Source organism: Choristoneura fumiferana, chromosome 18, assembly GCF_025370935.1.
Source record: "Choristoneura fumiferana chromosome 18, NRCan_CFum_1, whole genome shotgun sequence".
Lineage (NCBI taxonomy): Eukaryota > Metazoa > Arthropoda > Insecta > Lepidoptera > Tortricidae > Choristoneura > Choristoneura fumiferana.
Genome location: NC_133489.1, coordinates 21,655,063 through 21,674,592, shown reverse-complemented (window position 1 = coordinate 21,674,592; position 19,530 = coordinate 21,655,063). Strand labels below are relative to the sequence as shown.

The following is a 19,530-nucleotide window of genomic DNA, read 5'->3' as shown; positions in this document are numbered from 1 at the left end:
CATTTTTGTCTACCGGATTTGAAAAAAAAATAATACTTAATTTTGTATGATTTTAAACATTGTCTGAAAAAAAAATGAAAAAAACACTTATTTCGTATCTCTATTGACGTGAAAGATCTAACATACTTATACGAAATCTACATATTTGGGTTCGTCTTTGACATCTCTAAAAACGTGTCGAGGGTTTAGTCATTTGAAACTAATTAACACAAAAGTTATGGCCAGAAAACCAGTTTTTGGCCTAAAATTGTTCAACTTTGATGCCAAATATCTCGAAGATAATGAACTTTGAAGTAAATATGGGACACTATATTGCTTGAAGCCGTTGTTGTTAATATAATAAGCTACAAAAAACATTAGAAAACTAAGGAATTCAGATCGAAGGTCATTGGGGCATGGGAGTATTTTTAATAGATTCGGATCTTCTTGAATGTCTCGATCCCGAAAAACCCGTCTACAATACCAGATAACAAAACAATGAATGTTGACTGGTAGAAGTAGAGTAGAGGTAGAGTAGTCCGCCTTTGTACCTACTTAGCACTTTTTTGTAACACTTTTGTATTTCCTTTTCGTACAATGAAGAAACAAACAAACATATTCAAATATCATCATCATCATCATCATCAGCCTATGTTCGTCCACTGCTGGACATAGGCCTCTCCCATGGCACGCCACTGAGCACGATCCTCGGCTACTCTCATCCAGCTCTTGCCAGCCGCCCTGCGAAGATCATCGCATATACATATTCAATAACTAAAGCTAAACCATACAAGTTGCATTACATTGCAGTCTATTGAGGGACAATGAATTCAGTTGATCAAACAAATACCGCAACGTAGTGAAACTTGCATGCAAGTTCTCGCACAGTCAAGACTTTACCTATTTCAGTGAGCTTGCTATTAATTAGCATGCGCTCTTCACATGTTTTATCAAGTACGTACTCATTGACGCGGTGCGCGTCACGGCCGCGCCCCTGACTCACTTGTGACGCTAAGGTCATTGACATGTTACGTGGCGATGAGCGAATATCGCCGCGTGCGACGTTTGCACAAGATGACCTCAATCGATATTATTGGTGTCACCTTGGTGATTTAAATAAATAAAATGGTTCATGGAACTATATTGGCATTAATTGACCCAGTCCCGAAGCTGTGTAGGTACTACATAGAGTATAGGAACAGGATACTTAAATATATACTTACAAACAAGGTCTTAATTAATATAAGTACTGTAAACCGCCGATCCCCCCACAACTTTTTTATGGTTCTGTACCCAGGGTAGAAACGGGACCCTATTACTAAGACTTCACTGTCCGTCTGTCTGTCTGTCTATCATCAGGCTGTATCTCGTGAACTGTGATAGCTAGACAGTTGAAATTTCCACAGATGATGTATTTCTGTTGCCGCTATAACAACACTGTACTAAAACTCCCATACAACAAACGTGACTTTTTTTTTCGTTTTTTTTTGGTGATGTCTATATGTTGTAAGTATAGATAATGGTACGGAACCATTCGTGCGCAAGTCGAGTCAGACTTGGCCGGTTTTTAATTTATTTAAACATACTTTATTGCATTTATCTTTAATAATTCTTAGTACCTTAATTATTTTTAGAAAATATTCGTCAGTTTTGTAAGTCAGTAATTCCACTTAATTTATACTCTTAACTGTACAATAGTGATTTGTGCTTATTAATAGCCCTTTTTTACCGTGGTACAGTCACCAGCATTAATATCTGCCACAGTTGAGCGTGCAAAAATATCTGACACGTCCTTCCGGCCCTAGAAATAGAGTCGTATCAGATATTTATGCACGCTTGTTGTGTCAGATATTGGTGCTGGTGACTGTACCATCAGATAGTACCATTGAATCGCGCTTGGCTTGTTATGAAGTAAATCAAAGTGAAACAAAATGTGACCAGTATTTAATTATTTAAAATTTAGATAAATAGCTAGTTATCATCAGCCAAATAAGTGGTCTATCAATTTTTAAACAATTTCCTATCAAATTAATATGTCGCTAAAGTCGAACTTTCAAGTTGACTGACACGTCTATTGGCATTATTGTTTTTATGACGTGCAAACGACTATCAACTTAGGGTGGTAGACCACATATTTGGCTGATGGTCTCGCATCTAATCAAACTACTTTCAGGTTTTCAGCAATTTTTAGATAGGCTCTATGTAACTGATACTGATCCATAGTGCCGAGATATTGTGTAGCTCGAGTTTTTGCTAAAAATGGAGTAGGTACTTTTTTTTTTGTTCGACTGGATGGCAAACGTGCAAGTGGGTCTCCTGATGGTAAGAGATCACCAATCGCCCATAAACATTTGCAACACCAGGGGTATTGCAGATGCGTTGCAACCTAGAGTCCTAAGATGGAATCCTCAAGTGCCAGTAAATTTCACCGGCTGTCTTATCTCCACGCCGAAACACACGGTGCAAGCACTGCTGCTTCACGTAGAATTAGCGAGCAAGATGGTGGTCGCAATCCGGGCGGACCTTGCACCTGGTACTTCGGTAGCGTGTGAAGCTTACACGTAGCTCACTGTACAGTCGTAATTTTGGAACGCTACGGAACCAGGCAGGTTTTGCAGGTGGTAGGACCTTGTGCAAGGTCCGCCCGGATTGCTACCACCATCTTGCTCGCTAATCCTGCCGTGAAGCAGCAGTGCTTGCACTGTTGTGTTTCGGCGTGGAGAGTAAGACAGCGGTGAAATTACTGGCACGTGAGGTATCCCATCTTAGACCTCGAGGTTGGCAACGCGTCTGCAATACCACTGGTGTTGCAGATGTTTATGGGCGGTGGTGATCTCTTACCATCAGGAGACCCACTTGCTCGTTTGCCACCAGTCGAATAAAAAAAAAAAAAAACCTTTTGCACCTTTAGGAAGAGCGAAAGTTTCTAAGTTGATTGGTTTGTTTGTTTGTTTCATTCAATCCACGCTTGCACCTGAACGTATTGAATAATATGCGAATAAAAGTAGGTTGGTTACTTAGAAATGTTATAAGGTCAAAAAAATATATTATGTCAATCTGACAAATCACAATAAATAACTTATCATCATCAATGTTTCTTGGCAAAATAATATTTTTTAGATAAATAAACTAGTTCATATCCACTTATGGTTCAAAACAGGAATTCAAAATTGAAAACCACCTTTAAAGAAAGACAAATCAATATAAAAGCAGATGTGATCATACTAGGATGCAGCCTGCCAGGGATAGTGACAGCCCATAAACTGAAGAAGAAGTTTGGGAAAACCATGGACATCGTAGTGTTAGACCTGGCTGCACCCACCAGGATCCTCTCTAAAGGTAACGTCGCCTTCGAATCGGGATACATAAGTGATGATGAAGAAAGCGACGATAGCTCCGGAGAGATGACTACTCGACAATTTGCCGACAACGCTGCAAAACACTTCCTTTCCAGATACGCTAAAGAATTCAGTATACCTCTCCCTGATGCCATCATGAACCCAAGACTCGTAAGATCCCCTTTAAATAAACTTTTTCAATTTCGTGACGGAAATATAGTTGAATGCAACAAAGATTACCATGACTTTGACTACCTTAACGTCGTCGAGAGATTTGAGCTGAATCAGTATCATGATTTGCTCGATCAAAACACAAGGGATTTGTTTCAAACCAACAGGGTATCATGCGAGTCTGATAGAAGAAAACTTCTCTACTACGACCAGACGACAATGGAGCGGCATATCTGTGGCAATTTATTGTTTCCTACCTCAAGAGAAATCATGAGGATGTCCGTCAGTCTAGTCTGTGGCGCGCCGTCAAATGTAGTATCTGTGCTCTTCTATCTTCACCAATGCCACAGGACATCCAGCGCAAGGAACCATTTCGATGGAAATAACACCAGATTCAGGGAAAAATTATTAGGTTTCTGTAGAAAACAAGTCGCCAGTAAACTTCAACAGAGTGTATCAGACATAACGTTTCCGGCCATAGCTATTCAGAAGATACGAATTTATTCTGATGAACAAGTCATTTTGGAAACGATGAAGGGAGACACGAACTATGTTTGTAATTTACTGGCTATGGCTTTAAAGCCCGAGCAACTCCTAAAGATAGCTATTGAGGATGAGATTCTTACTGAAAAACAAGCTACGATGATTGGTGCAATGTTGCCTGGAAAAGTGAAGAAGTTTTTCGTTCAATACAATGAAAGTTTTTGGGAAGACGAGGGCTACAGTGGTGATATTCTTAGCATTCGAGGTCCTATTGTATGGGCTATGGCGCGACCACGGTTGTCGACTACTGGAAGTATCGAAAAGTACGCAGCATTGGTCGGTTACTTGATGGTAAGAGACGATGTCGAAGATTCTAGAGAGGCCGTGTTGGAGCAGCTGACTAAACTGTACGGCGAGGCAGCAGCGAAGCCTATTAACTACAAAGAGTCTGACGTCACTGATATTTTCGTGCCACGTTGCGGGGATTATGTGGCGCTTCGTCAACTTACATCGTTTGGGAATACTGGTAACGTAGTGGAGTGGGGAGCGATGGATATCTTCGCGGACGGGGACGTGGCAGCCGCTCTGGAAGCTGGTCACAACGCATATCTCCACGTCCTCACCTCCTTGCGGCCTCAAGCGCAGACTTTTGAAGACCTGGCTACTACAGAAAGACCGACTATTCTTGATGACGGACCTCTTACTCGTTGGGCCGCGTACCTCAACTATATTAGTTCAATTCAGATTGTTGCTTATGCTACTGCGATGTATGTAGGTTTTCGCTGTATTAGGTCCTACCTGAGGAGGTGAATGAACTCAATACTCAAGTAGCTATGGGTTTTAGTCGAAAATGTCGATAATCATTCCCTTTTTTCTCGTGACAGGTAAAAATGGTGCCCTTTGTGATTTTGTGATCTAATCTTTAATTTTTACTAGTGCTGTCTTGATTTTGATGTTATTTCTTTATTGTTTCACCGTTTTTTTAGAATTTTGAATGTTAATAAATTTTTACTTTTCTGTCTTTTCAATTGCTTTTTGATCACAAACTAATATGTCGTGTCACAAATCAGTAAGTACAATAATTTTACACAGGGGCAAAAAGCAGGGTAAGCAATACGTGGTCTTATCACTTAAAACAGATAGTAACCAAACTACCAATTTATCAAATAATGGCTTCTATAAACACAAATAGAATATTTATTACGCATGTAAGTATCAAGAAACACTATAATAACACTCGAATTAAGTACAAATACTATTCGGTGGAAAAATCGGCCAAGTGCGAATCGGACTCTACATAGCAAGCTTAATCCAAATCGGTCCATCTGTTTTAGCGAGGAATATCAAACACACGCACGCATTCTCAACTTTCGCATTTGATATTTAGTAGAGCAGTATACTTAGTGCCATCCACGGAGACGCGTGATTTTGACAAAATTAGACATTAATGACATTGTAATAAGAACCACGGCACGCGTCATCGTGAATGACTCTACCTATAACATTAATTAGGATGCCCCAATGACCTTGTCATGGGTTACCCCGGTAACCACATGCCCTGACCTTAACCGCTCCAGAATTATAATGGGGCTCCCGTGACTGAACATGCGTCGGCGCTGACCTCCGACCGACAATGTCACTGACAAGGCCGGACACATGTGACGACCATTGTCTCTTTTGCGCTCCATGACTACCTACTGATATCCTATCTCCTTGCCTATGTTGCTCAATATTTGATAATGAGTCATCCATAAAATTGTGTTACGAATTTCGATACGGGGGGGGGGGTCTCTCGATTATTGATACAAGAACAAAATGCAATATTTATAAGGTAGAGGGGAGTTTAAAAACCAGCCAAGTTTGTCAGCGTTCCGTATGGAATCTGAAATTGTTTAAGTATTTCTATCTGAAAAGATGTCCATTATTGTCCATACTTAGCTCGTTGAAGGCAGTACTTAGATCTTATTATGAACGTGAACGGCTAAATGTGAAACCAGGGGATGTGAAAAATGAAACGAAGATACCAGCCAAATGTAAGCTAAACTTTGTAACTGAACTTGTTATTTATTTGTAAACCTATCATTTCATCCACTCCATTCCGTAACTGCATCTTATCTGGATTTTAAGAAACGGAAACCGTCCTATTTTCATTATGAAAAATCAAAAATTAAACTCTTTTACTTTTAATTTTTTTAACTTAACCAACAAAAAGTTTGAAACCCCCGAATTTGTCACTTCAAAGTTCAATATCCCAAAAACGGCTAAACCGATTTTGATGAAACATGCCTAAGAAATCGCTAGAAAATCTGCTCTTTCAAATAACAAAACCGCATTCAAATCGGTCCACCCGTTTAAGAGCTACGGTGTCACAGACAGACACACATAGCGTTCAAACTTATAACACCCCTCTTTTTGCGTCGGGGGTTAATCAATGGAAACGAAACATCGCACTCATGGAGCGCCTTAAAATTCTTTGGCAGCAAATACTTTGCATCAAAGTTTTGCCATAATATTTCTTGTTTATGGACGCAGCTCATTATTCAACGTAGGTATTTACATTATTATGTTAGTAAACAAATATTCTCATATACAAAATTGTCCTGAAACCAATATGGACATATGGCATCCAGCTGTGGGGCTCTGCATGTGACTCTAACATCGCTTTAATACAAAGAGCTGAAGACTCTATACTAAAGCAAATTGCCAACACACCCTGGTTCATCAGAAATTCAGAGGTCCATCAACATCTAAGGATTAACACAGTGAAACAAGAAATTCAGTCATATTCAACAAAATACAAGAAGCGACTTGAATGCCACCCTAACCAGCTGGCAGGGTTACTCACTGAGCCTGACCAGATAAGACGTCTTAAGAGGCGCAGAATCCTAGAACTGGATCAACTAATATGAAGATTCAGCTACAGATAGAGCGGTCTCTCGCTGGGGAGCCAACTACACGCCATTGATCACGCAACTCATCTGCTCATAGTCCCCCGACTGATCGCATGATAATATAATATAAAAATAAAAAAAAGTAAACAAATATAAAGGTTTCGTTGGTTGAGAGTCAGCAGTGAACCTTCATGACGACTTTCTTGGGAAAATGGTGTGGACACCACACAGTGACTGGAGCCCAGAGTTCGTAGTTGGCGATAAAGAGCGCTGCCCACTCTCAGATTAGGTCCCTTAGTCGTCTTTTACGACACTTACGAGGATATACAGCAGCAGGCTAGCAAACTGTCACTATTGTACCGTTTTTGTCGAACTTAAAACCTAAAATTGCTAAAAGTGGCTCCGAAGCGGTAACGTTTCGTGTGCTCTGCCTACTCCATTTGGGAATACAGGCGTGATGTTTTTGTGTGTGTGTTTATGTGTGTACGGGAATATACTTAGGTTCGTTCTATTCTAAAACTAGCCACGACAATTAAAGGTCACAGCTCATTACAGGCACCCGACCAGCACCACCTCGTCTCGAGCGGTTAGTATTCTTCATAATGGATTTGTATGGGTATGCGCTCACTACAACAACTCCGTAGTGTCACCGGATCGCCTCACGCGCGAGGTTGCCACGTGCGGACGGCGAGTGGACCACGGTGATAGCCCGCCTCGCCGCCATAGTGACTACCTACTAGGAAATTCATAGACCCGCGAGGTCCACTCGTTGTCAACGCGGCGTCCACCCGTGGACCACCTGTAGACGAGTGGACGCCGAAAGTCGAGGCGGTGCTGGTCGGGTGCCGGGTGGCTGTGGCTCTAATGTGACCTTAAGGGTACTGATACCTAATTGTTCACTCAGGCGTTGCACCTTATCGTAGTAATCGATCGAGCACAATACTTTGAATACTTCATTTTATTGTAAACAGACTTTATGGCTTGACGAATAGAATAACAATGTAAATTAGGTATACACCTAAGTATGGGTATTCTTGTGATTTTTTTATTCATATTCACTGCTGATTCACTGTTATTTTACTACATCACAGCCATGGAAAATACAAACACACGAATTTTTCTCCAATGCGCCATCTCTTGTTTGTTTCTTATTTAGTCACTTAAGCAGCGACACTAGCGACATCTATGCTGTAGCCCTCATCGAGAAACTTTCAGCATTCCATTGGAACTAACTGCTCACCCGGACAAGAGATGTCGTTCATTTGATCAAATTAAGATTGGTTTTTGGGGTCTTTTTTTGTATTTTTTATTTCAACTCCAAATTTTTTGTTACTTTTACGGTCATCCCGTAAAACCCATATCGAAAATACAAAGCTCAAACAAACAAACAAACAAGCTCTGTAGTCTTACACTTAGACTTTAATGATTATAAATGCAAAAGTATTTTTTTAACCCCCGACGCAAATTATATAAGTAGTAGGGGTGGTGTTATAAATTTGACACCAATGTCTGTATGTCTGTCGCATCTTAGGTCTCAAACTAGGCTTTTTTAATGTGATAGCAAGTTTCCTAACAGTGAACGAAAATAATTTCTTTGCTCACCCGCGACCTAATGATAGCTAAGTTTATGCAAAATATGCGTGTTCATGTAGTTCCTTCACCTCAACACTGTAAGAACACACACAAATCACACAAACCCATCTATCACCACCAACACACTACACTGACGCGTTTCGAACTCAAACGGAGCTCATCTTCAGAGGAACGCAACCGTACACCATGCTACCAGATGTTAGACTCCCTGACTGATGTCTTGTGTTGAGCCTAATATCTGGTAGCATCCAACGATACCTCACACTACAGAGGTAGGTATGGCTAATTTTTTTTTTCAGGTAGGTACTACTTTATCGGCGCGACTGATATGTATTTTCATGCCAAATTACAGTTTCCTAGTACTAATACGGTCTCTGAGCTCAGCCGCGGACGGACAGACAGGCAGAACGGACAGACATGGCGAAACTATAAGGGCTCCTAGTTGACTACAGAACCATAAAAAGCATGGGCAGATTTAGGTCTTAATTTACAAACAACAAAAATCGGAAATCTTTTTTTCGTACAATTAGTCAGCAAATTAACGGAATATTCAGTGAGACTATTGTCAAGGCGGAAGTGAGCAAAAAGCGGAGTAATCGACTGTTACGGAACAGGAAGGCAAGTTCCGCTCCAACGGACGCTCAATACTCTTAAATTTACACAATTATTCAAGGAAATTTGATCTCTGAAGTTAATTTCAGCCGCACGTAAACACGAACAGCAGGGCTACTACGAAACTCGAAGTTCGTGTCGTGCGGTCCTTCTGACACTTATACTATTTAATACGAGAGCGAGAGGGATCGCACGACACGAACTTCGAGTTTCGAGTTTCGTAGTAGCCCTGCAGATAAAACGTAAAGAGGTCTTGTTGGCCAACACATTTGGAATCACAATCGATTTCACCACTTTATTTATATTAGGGATGGGTCGAATGTTCGTTTTATATTCGTTATTCGGCATATTCGTCAGGTTTACTGAATATTCGTATTCGGCCGAATATCCGGCTACATCACCGAATGTTTTGCTAAGTGGTAGATACTCAAAGTTTTTACTGTATTGAGCCATGTATGAGTTGAGTGTTAAATGTGTTATTTTTATGAGGTACAGTGAGGCTTTATGTTATTTTTTCCAATTTGCAATAACAGCAGATAAAAAAGCTGGTTATTAATTAAAAACAAAATATAAGTATGTAGCTAATTTGAGATTAAGCTACAGTGATCTTTATAATAAAATAATAATATTAAAATAATTAGTCAGGTCTTTATTGTGTTTTTTTTGTTTTAATCAAGAGTTGCATAATTAAATTACATTTAAACCAAAAATGAATCATATTTCTAGTTTCAACTTAGGAATCAAATTATGCCGAATATTCGGTTCAGTTAAAGTTTTACCGAACATTCGGCCGAATATTCGTATTCGGCGAAACACATGTTCGGCCCATCTCTACTTTCTATCACACGGTATAAGACGAGGGTAAAAAGAGACGGTGAATGCGATTGCGAACGTCAGCGCGTACGGTCTCATATTAGTTATTAGACCTGCAAGAAGTTTCTTGCATATTAGATTAGGTAGGTACTTTGCAATCAGAACAAACGAAAAAAATAATGTATTCCAAATACCTCAAAATCTAAGCGAGGGAATATTTTTCAAAAAATCGGAATTATCGAAATTTATCGAAAACGGCGACTCTTTTGGTAACTTTTTTATATTTGGTAAATGAGTTGCCCACCTTATCCTCCCTATTGATAGTTTGTCGTATTACATACACGATACCCTGTATGTATAATCGAGGTAAGAAAAGGTTCGTCACTTTTGGACCTCTCCGTAATTGAAATAGAGTTGAAAAGTGACGAACCTTTTCTTACCCCGACTATACTTTTTACACAAGTTTATTATTGGGAGAACGGCTACAGCTGTAACGTTCACAGCATTAATATTATTCGTAGTTCACAGGCCGTACTGTCAATGTTGTTGGAACAGGTTGGGGTTACCTTCAGTGTTGCCAACTCCTAGAAACTCGAGTCGCTAAACTCAAAATCAAAAGTAGCTAGTAAGTCGCTAAAATTAATTCCACTAGAAGCGAGCAGACTCAGGACTTTATCTAGGAGAGACACAAGAGGCCACTGGTGGTTAAAGGTTGGGAGGCTTACGAAAAAAAAAACTTAGAAGACTTCCGAATTCACTGAAATTGATTTGAATATAATTTTTTTAAATAGCTAAAGCTAGAGCGAATAAACGAATAGAAAGAAAATAGAAATAAAGTTTGAATTTGGTGCGAAAGCGCGTTTGTCGCTTTACATATGATCCCTTGGCACTGTATAATTCTCGTCGTCGTCGAGTTGACAAAAAATGTATCCATTATTGGTCCTAGAACTGTTTAAATTTCTATTCCAAAAGTCGCTAAAGCATTTTTGTCGCAAAACTTTTTTTTGGTCGCTAAGACTTAAGCAAAAGTCATTAGTTCCGACTTCCGACAAAGTCGCTAAATTGGCAGCACTGGTTACCTGCTTCCATATAAACCCTATGAAAAGTTCACGGCTGTTTACAGAAGAGCACTTATGAGCGTTTATACCTGCTGAGCTGGCAACGTTGCATTTTTGTTAGTTTTTCTCGAGTCCATAAAAATTGAATGAAAATTAAAAGTGTTTTCTGATAGAATACTTCTTAATATATAAAGTTAATGTGTCTACTCCAATAATTATTCGTGATAGATTTTTTGATTTGATTTTGTGATTAGATTTTATATTCCTTAAAAACGAATTAATGTTTATGACCTATTTAAAAAAAATAAAGGTTTATAACGAATAATTATTGGAGTAGACACATTAGCTTATATATTAAGAAGTGTTCTATCAGACAACATTATTAATTTTCATTCAATTTTTATGGAATAATCGAGAAAAACTAACAAAAATGCAACGTTGCCAGCTCAGCAGGTATAAACGCTCTTATGTCACAGCAAAGCTAAGCTAGTGTGTATATGTCTTTATTTTATGTGTTTAGTTTTAATGGGTCCCACTGAAAAACAGCGTTGTGGCTTGCCGCAACATTATGCTGAGTGGGTCCCAATTTATACTATTCGATGGTTTTTTTAAATTATTATTTCATCCTAACGTGTTTTTTCTGTGTATCGAATATGTGTAAATAAATGTCTCTCTCTCTCTCTCTCTCTAAAAAATAACCAGCCGCAGTTTAAGTGAGGGATTTTTATTTACTTCTCTGGACGGAAAGACCCGAAATAGAAACTGGACATCGGATATACAACGTTTAATAGTCATTAGATCTTCAGCTGTTTCCTTCTACTTGATGGAACAAATTACGGAGCGGACATACCACAATGGCTGTGACATAGGAATTCGCGTCACGAACTGTCAAGAACACAAACTGTACCGAATTCTGTGTCGCTGTAGCAGCGCAATGAATCGCTGTTGTGAATTTATAATGAGAAATATGGGAAAAGGAAGCATTACTCGTAGTGATGTGTCTAAACCATTTTTTATGCATAGACGTTTGACCATGATCAAGTCCAATGCTACAGCGGAGATATGGTCTGATATTCAGATGCTTGGCTAGCGAATACCCACAATAGTGTAAAGTGAACATAGTATGTCTTTGGATGCAACATTTTGAAGTTGTGTTGACTATGGAGCTTGAGATTCGCACACACGTTTTCCCAGAGATAATAAGCCAAGCCAGATCGATTTTTCCTATGCGCATAAGCCCTTGCGGGAACTACAGCTCAAACCATCTCATTCCGAGAGGAGGCACAAAACGAGAGGTCTGTGCTTAAACGGTTGATTGAATATTATCGAAATAAATATAAGTAAATGTACTAGATTTAGATCGATATTTTGGCAAGGTGTATCCACAGGCTCCTTTACTCTCCTAGTTGCCTGACGAAATTTTTCTTTCCACGCCACTGAGCATAAAAATTTGCTAGATGCAAATTTGAACATCGAGGTAGGTATATCACGCGCCATAAAAATCTGCCTAAAACTTCATTACTTAATACTTACTCAGTTTTGATTTGACGCATTTTTGACATTCATTTCTTATGCGACGTCTTAACGTTAGTCCCGGATTGTGTTCGAATCGCTTTTCGGTATAGTGCCTATTCAATTATTGGAATTATACTTACCTTTATGGTTTTTGTGGTACTAGTCGTGGTAATGAACTAGGCAAAGTTAGGCGGCGGAAGCTATATAATATTATACGAACCTACCTCTACGAGTACGAGTAATTATATTTAATCTGTGGTCCATACATTACTATGCAACATACCTACCTACTTTCGATTTAGTTAACCGACTTTAGAAATGGAGCATGCGACGCAATTGTTAGCACTTCGAAGGCCGAATATCTTTTTATGATAACCACATTTCTTCTTGGTCCATACTTATTATGCAAATTTTTGTATGTTTGTCGTCTTTACGTAAAAACCGAATATATGGGCCGAACAGTTGATATAGTTTTATAACCACCTTTCTGTTGCGGCTTGGCCCCAGTGGAAGAATCCATACTCAATATTATAAATGCGAAAGTGTGTTTGTATGTTTGTCAGTCTATCACGTCGAAATGGAGCGACGGATCGACGAGATTTTTGGCATAAAGATAGTGACATAGGCCACTTTTTATCCCGGAAAAATGCACAGTTCCCGAGGGAACAGCGCGTGATAACCGAAATCCAAAGTCGAAGTTAATCTCTTCTTTGTGCGCTTGTTAGATTCAACGAGTTTTCATCAAGTGGTTTAGGTATTTGTTTTTTACACAAAACTTTTTTTTTTAGTTGGCAACCACAAATAAAGAGGGGTGTTATAAGTTTGACCGCTATGTGTGTCTGTGTGTCTGTCTGTCTGTCTGTGGCACCGTAGCGTTTTTTTTTATTAAAAGCAGGTTTTCTAGCGATGGTTCTTAGATGTTTTATCAAAATCGGTTCAGCCGTTTTTGAGATATTAATTTGAAGTGACAAAGTCGAGTGTATTCTAACTTTTTGTTGGGTTATAACTATTTAGACTTTTGATAGATCAGCAGTGACCAGGTGACGAGATGAAGTTTTGGGAGTTTCTATAGGATATTAAGTGAAATCTTGAAATTTAAATTCAACTAGATATCGTTCACTAGCTAAATAGTATCTAAATGTTAAATGACAAAATTTTAGTACCGCTTGTTGTCCATACGCTGAACTTCTGCGCACAATTGTGTTGTCATTCCGGCTATTGTGCCCTCGCGCGGTAAATGGCTGCTTTGGTTGAGACACGTGCTCGGGTTAAGGCCGTGAACTGGACGCGAGCGGGCAGCGGCGCGGGGAGCGTTTTCTCTGTTCATTGCGTGTGCTGCCAGGTGACCACTTCGCGGCGAGCGTCTCGGCTGCGCAATGAACAGAGAACACGCTGCGATCGATGGTCGGCCTAAAAGTGTTTATTTCCAGTACATTCTAAAAATATTGCAGTTTTAGGAAAATAATTTTTCGCTTCAGATATTCGTATAAGAAATAGGTATGCCTTAAACGAAATAGGTACTCATTTTTGCTGGAGTCCAGTGTTCCCTTCCTCCAATTACTTAAAGTGCCTGGGCGACCGAGCTTTGCTCGGGCTAAAACTCGATCGATACTAAGCGTTTTCCCATAGATAAGACCAAGCTAGAGCGATTTCTTATCCCCGAAAACCCCTATGAAATATCAAATTTCATCAAAATCGTTGGAGCCATTTCCGAGATTCTGATTATATTATATAAGAATTGCTCGTTAAATCGGTACCTATTAGATGTTTGTTTTTGATACGGTGAAAAAAAATAGCAAACTTAAACGGACAATTTAGTATTACATCTAAGTGGGTAGGTAGATTAAGTAGTAAAAAGTACTAAGTAGTAAATCATTATTGTTTATTATCTTACGAAACCCTGCAGTGCCTGTGGGCCCGACACGCTCTTGGCCGGTTTTATAAAAAATACTTTTTGACTTATCAGACCAACCGGAACTAATTCACCACACACAGTAACCGCGATTGTTATGTCAAATAAATATAGTTGAGGTCACAAAATATCGCTATATATCCATCACATAAAATATGTACATTACAATGCAATGACTCTTTATTGTACACCAGAAATAGTAAGCGATACAGATAACCTAACCAACAAAAAGGTGGATGTGGCAATTTATTGTTTCCTACCTCAAGAGAAATCATGAGGATGTCCGTCAGTCTAGTCTGTGGCGCGCCGCCAAATGTATTATCTGTGCTCTTCTATCTTCACCATGAAATATCTTGTCGGAAGTACGATTTTTTGGTAACGCCAGAGACAATTTTGGTAACGCAGGAGACGCCCAAAGTGTCGGTAAAATAGTTGAATGGCCCACCTACGACCTATGACCAGATGGCCAAGTGGTTAGAGAACCTGACTACGAAGCTTGAGGTCCAGGGTTCGGGACTTGATTCCGTCAGGGTTGAGGCCCATCTATCTATCCTAATACCTTAATTTTAAACGAGCAATTCTTATTTAAAAAAAAACGATTTAGGTTGGTCTTATTATCTCTGGGAAAACGCTTGTTATTTAATTTAGCCCAAGCGAAGGTCGGTCGCCCAGGTACTATTGTTTATTTCTATCATCATCATCATCATCATCATCATCGGCCTATCTTAGTCCACTGCTGGACATAGGCCTCTCCAGTTGCACGCCACTGAGCACGATCCTCGGCCAGTCTCATCCAGTTCTTGCCAGCTAACCTGCGAAGATCATCGCTCCACCTAGTCTGAGGGCGTCCTACGCCACGCTTGCCGATTCGCGGTCTCCACTCAAGAACTTTTAATCAAGAACTTTTATTTCTATAAAAGGACCAAATACTTACAGCTAAGAAACATCTTGCCAGTCTTGCAGCCACCATTACGTAGATCTTGTCGCGAACCCCCTACCTTCGAATGGCGAACCTTTTTAGGGGCTCGCGTACCCCACTGAGAAACCCTGTATAGAAGTATCTCGAAGTTTATCAAACTATTTAGTATTCCCACGGTGTCCGTGGCTTTTAAGAGGTGCGGTGAACTGATAAGTATGGAAGGTTATCACTGCAGTATCGGTTAGTCAATAAGCATTTTCTAAGTAGGTAGTTATAGGTAGATTCATTGCAGTCACGATGACGCGTGCCGTGGTTCTTATTACAATGTCATTAATGGCTAATTTTGACAAAATCACGCGTCTTCGTGGATAGAGACATACTCTATAACAAGGACACGTAACACGCCGTTTATCTAACAAATTTTCAAATTCAAACTGACCGAGTTAAGTTAATTGCATTTGTATATTATAGTATGTTTTGAAAAAAATACTTTCTGCCAAGTTTCTTGCAGTGCATTTTTCTTGTCAATGATGGTCGGTCTTACCGAAAGCGATGAAAAAGTGACATGTAAAAATGTAAAACTGAAAACCATATGGGCCATAACTAGATCAGTAGTAGATAACGAAATTTTCCTTCTTTTACAAGGTGAAGTTATAGGAATATTAATGGCTCCTTTCTGTGATCTTAAGTAGGTAAAGTTACTTACTTTACTTGTTTATGTAAAACGCGTGTCAATTGTTAATACTCGTACCAGAGCGATGTAACGAATCGGTTCTTTTCAATGTTCTGGGTTTTTTTTACACCTGTCGTGATATAACTTAATAACATATTAACTAGTTAACTCGGGGGTCTAAGGCCGGGTTTTCTAAAGTCGAGTTTAGACTTGCAAGATACAAGTTGCATTACATATCGAGGCCGTAAAGCCAACGAGTTTGTAGTAGTCAATCGAGCGCCGCAATGAAATGCAATTTGCACGATTTTTCTTGCAAGTCTAAACTCAGCTTTACGCGCTGACGTCGCGATTGCATTCAGCATCTCTTTCTACCCTCGTCTTATGCCGTGTGACAGAAAGAAGTGGTGAAAAAGTGTGTTCAGACAATGAAAATTTCAAGTACAGTAGCCATACCATCAGTCAGTTCAGTACCACTACCATGAGTTTACATTGACTTCTCGATAGCGACGGCGTAAATTATTTGTAGAGGAGCGCCTCTACAAATTATTTACGCCGTCGCTATCGAGTACGGTCACTGTAAACTCATGGTAGTGGTACTGGTCTGGAGAGGTGTTTAATTAATACTGAGTACCTTTGCTGTGACTCTCATAGCAGTCTGCCAGGACTAAAAAGACTAAAAATTCATAATATTCAAAAAGAAAAGCTCTGAAGCTACCGTCAGTTTCGAAAGTTTAGTCGCAATGAAAGCAAGTGTTTAGAGTAATTCCTCAAAATTCCTCCTACTTTGTTAATCGTATTATTTTGAGCATTTTGGTGTTTTAGCCATGTTTCGGGTTCCGTAGCCAAAATGGCAAAAACGGAACCCTTATAGTTTCGCCATGTCTGTCTGTCTGTCCGTCCGCGGCTTTGCTCAGGGACTGTCAATGCTAGAAAGCTGTAATTTTGCACCAATATATATGTAAACTATGCCGACAAAATGCTACAATCAAAAGATAAAAAAAATTTTTTAGGGTACCTCCCATAGACGTAAAGTGGGGTGTTTTTTGTTTCTCACCCAACCTTGTAGTGTGGAATATCGTTGGATAGGTCTTTTAAAACCATTAGGGGTTGTTAACAACTTTTCGATTCAGTGATGTGTTTGCAAAATATTCAACTTTAAAGCGCAAATTTTCATTAAAATCGAGCATCCCCCCCTCTAAAATCTAAACCAGTTGGTGGACAAATTAACAAAAAAAATAGGATGGTAGTAAGTATATCAAACTTACAAGGACAACTATAACGGTTGTTTTCTTGAGAATAATTAGTAGTTTAAGTTTAAAAATAGCAGCTTAAGGTATAAAATATACCTAAACTTGGAATATTCCGTACAAAATACGAAATCCTTAGAAAAAAATTACTTAATTATTTCGTAATATCTACGGAACCCTATTTCGGGCGTGTTCGAGGCGCTCTTGGCCGGTTTTTCCTTTCTTCCTTCCCTTGCGATTTCTTACTCGTCCGCTCCGCTGCCCGCCCTGCTGTCCGCTAGTGTCCAGTATACGGCCTAATAGTACAAAATATATGTATAGAACCCATGTTCAACAGTGAAATGGACGACGAGGGGTTGGTCCGCCTATCTATTTCAAATTTGGTATCGAACTGACGGACGATAATAATTATTCGCAGCGACGGTGATACGATACGCTAAAATTCATCATCATCATCATCCCAGCCTATACACGTCCCACTGCTGGGCACAGGCCTCCTCTCAGAACAAGAGGGCTTGGGCCATAGTTCCCACGCGGGCCCAGTGCGGATTGGGAACTTCGCACGCACCATCGAATCGCTTCGCAGGTTTGTGCAGGTTTCCTCACGATGTTTTCCTTCACCGCAAAGCTCGTGGTAAATTTCAAATGTAATTCAGCACATGAATTTTGAAAAACTCAGAGGTGCGAGCCGGGGTTCGAACCCACGACCCTCTGCTTGAGAGGCGATAGGTCAAACCACTAGGCCACCACGGCATACGCTAAAATTATACAAATATAATTATGGACCCACTTTTAAGTGTAGGCACATACCTACCTATAAGTTTTTGGCCAAAAAAACCCGACTTACCTATCTACCAAGTTGTAATAACATTGAAAGTTAAAACCGGCCAAGAGCGTGTCGGACACGCCCGAAATAGGGTTCCGTAGCGATTGCGAAAAAATTAAGCAATTTTTCTAAGGATATCGTAATTATCGTATTTTGTATGGAATATTCCAAGTTTAGGTATATTTTATACCTTAGGCTGTCATGCTGTGCTGTTTCCATCAGAGCGGTGCTGTGCGAAGGATATGTAAATGAAGCGTTTCTATTGGTTCATGAAAAACACATTGCTCGCAACACATCGCACATCTCTGGTGGGAACGGGGCCTAAATTTAATGATGGAGGAATATGTCAACGTTACATAAGATGCCCTTACATGACGCAGGTGTCCCAGACATGTAATACCGAGCCAGTTAGCAATCAAAGCACGCTTGAGGCCAAGTGGCCGACGGCCGTGTCGTCCTCACTGATTATCATTGCAATAATAACTAGATATACACTTAAATAATAATCGTATAGGTACTTATCAATATTATAATGCGAAAGTTTGTAAGTGTCAAAGAGGGTTACCAACTGTAGAAACTTTTTTCTAGTGGGTGCCTACTAGACAACTCGAAATCGCGTATTTTTACCCCCGACGCAAAAAGAGGGATGTTATAAGTTTGACCGCCAAGTGTGTCTGTGTGTCTGTCTGTCTGTGGCACTGTAGCTCTTAAACGGGTGGACAGATCGGAATGAGTTTTTTTAAATTTGAAATCAGGTTTTCTAGCAATGGTTCTTAGACATGTTATAAAATCGGTTCAGCCGATTTTGAGATATTGAACTTTGAATTGACAAAGTCGGGGGTTTTCCAACATTTTGTTGGTCAGGTTATAAGTACTTAGGTATAAGTAGGTACAGTCAGGTGTAAATATATACACGACTTTATGCTCTTAACATTAAGGTCGTGTAGGTATACATATTTTTGTAACTTTGGCCGTGTCGATATCTTTGCACTTGACTGTACTTATAGAGTGGGGTCGACCACCTTCTGATTTTCTTTTATCACGTATGCCATACCTAACGAATGAGGATAAAGTACTCTTTAGTGAAATATAGCTGCTTTTACTTCAATTTTAATTCAGTTGTATTGTAACCTTGTCGGGCTAGCCCAACTTTTACAAAAAGCGTTTTGTTTCACCTGCGTCCGGAAACGTCGATCACATTGTTTTTGTTGATCTCTCTATTATCTCGCAATCGCAACCGAGATTAAAAGCGCGAAATAAACTTCCCATTTTTTAATTAGCCAAAGAAAAATCTTGCTTCCGCAATGAAATTATTGTTTGACAAAGATGGGATGCATTACACAAAGAAGCACGGTTCGCCTTCACCCTAGTTTTACGACATTGAAACAAACTGTCCAACTTTTTCAAACGTTTGTTGTCACGCGCTGTTTACACTGCCAGATGCAAATGTCCGTCCGCCCCCACAAGCAACAGTAGAGGGCAATGTCATTGTGAACTAGG

At 39.7% G+C, this 19,530-nt stretch overlaps 1 protein-coding gene across 1 annotated transcript; it reads left to right on the top strand.

Moving 5' to 3' along the window:
• Positions 1–3,051: 3,051 nt before the first annotated feature.
• LOC141438007 (uncharacterized) lies at positions 3,052–4,956 on the top strand (the record flags this gene model as incomplete). Its single annotated transcript, XM_074101627.1, is given in 1 exon segment — positions 3,052–4,956. A coding segment is annotated over 1 exon segment (1,656 nt). The 3' UTR covers positions 4,782–4,956.
• Between the last annotated feature and the right edge of the window lie 14,574 nt (positions 4,957–19,530).